Source organism: Trematomus bernacchii, unplaced genomic scaffold, assembly GCF_902827165.1.
Source record: "Trematomus bernacchii unplaced genomic scaffold, fTreBer1.1, whole genome shotgun sequence".
NCBI lineage: Eukaryota > Metazoa > Chordata > Actinopteri > Perciformes > Nototheniidae > Trematomus > Trematomus bernacchii.
Window position 1 is genome coordinate 1 of NW_022987857.1, and position 5,000 is coordinate 5,000.

Genomic DNA, 5,000 nt, shown 5'->3' on the forward strand with positions numbered 1-5,000 from the left:
CACCATAATGCGCCTTCTCCTCGTTTTCCCAGCATTCACTGGATTATCCGTAAATCAAACAAAACCAAAACGTTGATTTATCTGTTTTCCCGTTTTGGTTTAAAAACTGAATAACGTCGTTTTTTGGTTTTCCGAAAAACCAAAAAACAACACCGGTTATTTTTTAAACTTTGTTAATATGTTTTGGATGCATATTGTTCTAGTATTTGTTCAGGCTGTTACACACAATTAGCCTCTGTTGTAAATATTAAAATCAGTTAAAATTGACAACCGGTCCGCGATTTTTTTTTAATGTATCTACCGGTCCTTGGTACAATAAAGATTGGGAACCCCTGCTTTAGTTCACTTCAGGGGTCTCTGACTGTGTTCACACCGACCCAAACGAAACCCAAACTGTCTACCTGTCTGTCTGTCTGTCTACCTGTCTCTCTGTCCGTCTGTCTACCTGTCTCTCTGTCCGTCTGTCCGTCTGTCTGTCTCTCTGTCTGTCTGTCTGTCTGTCTGTCTATCTACCTGTCTGTCTGTCTGTCTGTCTGTCTGTCTGATTGTGTCTCTCCTGTAGTTTCAGATGCAGACGACAGCAGCAGTGAGGAGGTAAGTAGTAACCTGTCTGTCCCCTCACAGTGAGCTGTCTGTCCCCTCAGAGTGAGCTGTCTGTCCCCTCAGAGTGACCTGTCTGTCCCCTCAGAGTGACCTGTCTGTCCCCTCAGAGTGAGCTGTCTGTCCCCTCAGAGTGACCTGTCTGTCCCCTCAGAGTGACCTGTCTGTCCCCTCAGAGTGACCTGTCTGTCCCCTCAGAGTGAGCTGTCTGTCCCCTCAGAGTGACCTGTCTGTCCCCTCAGAGTGAGCTGTCTCTCCCCTTACAATGAGCTGTCTGTCCCCTCAGAGTGACCTGTCTCTCCCCTTACAATGAGCTGTCTGTCCCCTCAGAGTGACCTGTCTGTCCCCTCAGAGTGAGCTGTCTGTCCCCTCAGAGTGACCTGTCTGTCCCCTCAGAGTGACCTGTCTGTCCCCTCAGAGTGACCTGTCTGTCCCCTCAGAGTGAGCTGTCTCTCCCCTTACAATGAGCTGTCTGTCCCCTCAGAGTGAGCTGTCTGTCCCCTCAGAGTGAGCTGTCTGTCCCCTCAGAGTGAGCTGTCTGTCCCCTCAGAGTGAGCTGTCTGTCCCCTCAGAGTGACCTGTCTGTCCCCTCAGAGTGAGCTGTCTGTCCCCTCAGAGTGAGCTGTCTGTCCCCTCACAGTGAGCTGTCTGTCCCCTCACAATGAGCTGTCTGTCCCCTCAGAGTGAGCTGTCTGTCCCCTCAGAGTGAGCTGTCTGTCCCCTCAGAGTGAGCTGTCTGTCCCCTCAGAGTGAGCTGTCTGTCCCCTCAGAGTGAGCTGTCTGTCCCCTCAGAGTGAGCTGTCTGTCCCCTCAGAGTGAGCTGTCTGTCCCCTCAGAGTGAGCTGTCTGTCCCCTCAGAGTGAGCTGTCTGTCCCCTCACAATGAGCTGTCTGTCCCCTCACAATGAGCTGTCTGTCCCCTCAGAGTGAGCTGTCTGTCCCCTCAGAGTGAGCTGTCTGTCCCCTCACAATGAGCTGTCTGTCCCCTCAGAGTGAGCTGTCTGTCCCCTCAGAGTGAGCTGTCTGTCCCCTCACAGTGACCTGTCTCTCCCCTCAGAGTGACCTGTCTGTCCCCTCAGAGTGAGCTGTCTGTCCCCTCAGAGTGAGCTGTCTGTCCCCTCACAGTGACCTGTCTCTCCCCTCAGAGTGAGCTGTCTGTCCCCTCAGAGTGAGCTGTCTGTCCCCTCACAGTGAGCTGTCTGTCCCCTCACAGTGAGCTGTCTGTCCCCTCACAGTGAGCTGTCTGTCCCCTCACAGTGAGCTGTCTGTCCCCTCAGAGTGACCTGTCTGTCCCCTCACAGTGAGCTGTCTGTCCCCTCAGAGTGAGCTCGGCGTCCCCCCCTCCCCTGAAGGATGTCTCCAGATGAACCTGGTGTATCAGCAGGTCCTTCAGGAGACGCTGCAGCAGCTGGAGGAGCTGCTAACAAACAACAACAGACAGCAGGTCAGATCGTTGTTGTTGATCAAGATTGAAAACATATTTTAATATATTGTTTTTATCAACGTTTTTGGCAGAGCACATCTCTCAGGACATTCAGCAGCTCTGTTCTGAAGTGCTTTATGAATACAGTTCATTGTGATCGTTATCTTCCTCCCTGCAGAAGGAGCTGGTGTCTCAGCTGTCTGGACCAATCAGAGAGCGCCCTCAGGAACAGCCCGCCTCCTCGTCCTGTCAGCAGTCCGTCGGCATGTACCTGGGACGCTTCCTCAAACCGTACTTCAAGGACAAGCTGACCAGCATGGTAGGACACTGTGACATCACTCTGTAACATCACACTGTGACATCACTCTGTAACATCACACTGTGACATCACTCTGTGACATCACACTGTGACATCACTCTGTAACATCACACTGTGACATCACTCTGTAACATCACACTGTGACATCACTCTGTAACATCACACTGTGACATCACTCTGTGACATCACACTGTGACATCACTCTGTGACATCACACTGTGACATCACACTGTGACATCACTCTGTGACATCACACTGTGACATCACTCTGTGACATCACTCTGTGACATCACACTGTGACATCACTCTGTGACATCACTCTGTGACATCACTCTGTGACATCACACTGTGACATCACACTGTGGCATCACACTGTGACATCACACTGTGACATCACTCTGTGACATCACTCTGTGACATCACTCTGTGACATCACACTGTGACATCACTCTGTGACATCACACTGTGACATCACTCTGTGACATCACACTGTGACATCACACTGTGACATCACACTGTGACATCACACTGTGACATCACACTGTGACATCACTCTGTGACATCACTCTGTGACATCACTCTGTGACATCACTCTGTGACATCACACTGTGACATCACACTGTGGCATCACACTGTGACATCACACTGTGACATCACACTGTGACATCACTCTGTGACATCACTCTGTGACATCACTCTGTGACATCACACTGTGACATCACTCTGTGACATCACTCTGTGGCATCACACTGTGACATCACACTGTGACATCACACTGTGACATCACTCTGTGACATCACTCTGTGACATCACACTGTGACATCACACTGTGACATCACTCTGTGACATCACTCTGTGACATCACACTGTGACATCACACTGTGACATCACTCTGTGACATCACTCTGTGACATCACACTGTGACATCACTCTGTGACATCACTCTGTGACATCACACTGTGACATCACTCTGTGACATCACACTGTGACATCACACTGTGACATCACACTGTGACATCACTCTGTAACATCACACTGTGACATCACTCTGTAACATCTGCAGGGTCCTCCAGCCAATCAGGAGGCGAGAGAGAAGGCCAGCAGGATGAGTGGCTGTCTGGACGAGAAGCAGCTGAAGATCAAACGATGTGAGGACAAACACCTGTCTGTCTCTCACCTGTCTGTCTCTCACCTGTCTGTCTCTCACCTCTCTGTCTCACCTGTCTCTCTCTCACCTGTCTGTCTCTCACCTGTCTCTCTCTCACCTGTCTCTCTCTCACCTCTCTGTCTCTCACCTGTCTGTCTCTCACCTCTCTGTCTCACCTGTCTCTCTCTCACCTGTCTGTCTCACCTGTCTGTCTCTCACCTGTCTGTCTCTCACCTGTCTGTCTCTCACCTGTCTGTCTCTCACCTCTCTGTCTCACCTGTCTCTCTCTCACCTGTCTGTCTCTCACCTGTCTCTCTCTCACCTGTCTCTCTCTCACCTCTCTGTCTCTCACCTGTCTGTCTCTCACCTCTCTGTCTCTCACCTGTCTGTCTCTCACCTGTCTGTCTCTCCCCTGTCTGTCTCTCACCTGTCTGTCTCTCACCTCTCTGTCTCACCTGTCTCTCTCTCACCTGTCTCTCTCACCTGTCTGTCTCTCACCTGTCTGTCTCTCACCTGTCTGTCTCTCACCTGTCTGTCTCTCACCTGTCTCTCTCTCACCTGTCTCTCTCTCACCTCTCTGTCTCTCACCTCTCTGTCTCTCACCTGTCTGTCTCTCACCTCTCTGTCTCACCTGTCTCTCTCTCACCTGTCTGTCTCTCACCTGTCTCTCTCTCACCTGTCTCTCTCTCACCTCTCTGTCTCTCACCTGTCTGTCTCTCACCTGTCTGTCTCTCACCTGTCTGTCTCTCACCTGTCTGTCTCCACCTCTCTGTCTCCACCTGTCTGTCTCTCACCTGTCTGTCTCTCACCTGTCTGTCTCCACCTCTCTGTCTCCACCTGTCTGTCTCTCACCTGTCTGTCTCTCACCTGTCTGTCTCTCACCTGTCTGTCTCTCACCTGTCTGTCTCTCACCTCTCTGTCTCTCACCTGTCTGTCTCCCACCTGTCTGTCTCTCACCTGTCTGTCTCTCACCTGTCTGTCTCTCACCTGTCTGTCTCTCACCTGTCTGTCTCTCACCTGTCTGTCTCTCACCTGTCTCTCACCTCTGTCTCTCACCTGTCTGTCTCTCACCTCTCTGTCTCTCACCTGTCTGTCTCTCACCTGTCTGTCTCTCACCTGTCTGTCTCTCACCTGTCTGTCTCTCACCTGTCTGTCTCCACCTCTCTGTCTCCACCTCTCTGTCTCTCACCTGTCTGTCTCTCGCCTGTCTGTCTCTCGCCTGTCTGTCTCTCACCTGTCTGTCTCTCACCTGTCTGTCTCTCTCCTGTCTGTCTCTCACCTGTCTGTCTCTCACCTGTCTGTCTCTCACCTGTCTGTCTCTCACCTGTCTGTCTCTCTCCTGTCTGTCTCTCACCTGTCTGTCTCTCTCCTGTCTGTCTCCACCTCTCTGTCTCTCACCTCTCTGTCTCACCTGTCTCTCTCTCACCTCTCTGTCTCTCACCTGTCTGTCTCTCACCTGTCTGTCTCTCACCTGTCTCTCTCTCACCTGTCTGTCTCTCACCTGTCTCTCTC

At 51.6% G+C, this 5,000-nt stretch overlaps 1 protein-coding gene across 1 annotated transcript in view; it reads left to right on the top strand.

The window, feature by feature from the left end:
• Nucleotides 1-562: 562 nt before the first annotated feature.
• snapc4 (small nuclear RNA activating complex, polypeptide 4) overlaps nucleotides 563-5,000 on the top strand; it is a gene marked incomplete at its 5' end in the record, with an annotated part of 32,304 nt that continues 27,866 nt past the window's right edge. The window contains 4 exon segments of the mRNA XM_034113489.1: nucleotides 563-594; nucleotides 1,921-2,043; nucleotides 2,201-2,341; nucleotides 3,405-3,489. Of these exon segments, the coding sequence (XP_033969380.1) occupies nucleotides 563-594; nucleotides 1,921-2,043; nucleotides 2,201-2,341; nucleotides 3,405-3,489 (381 nt within the window).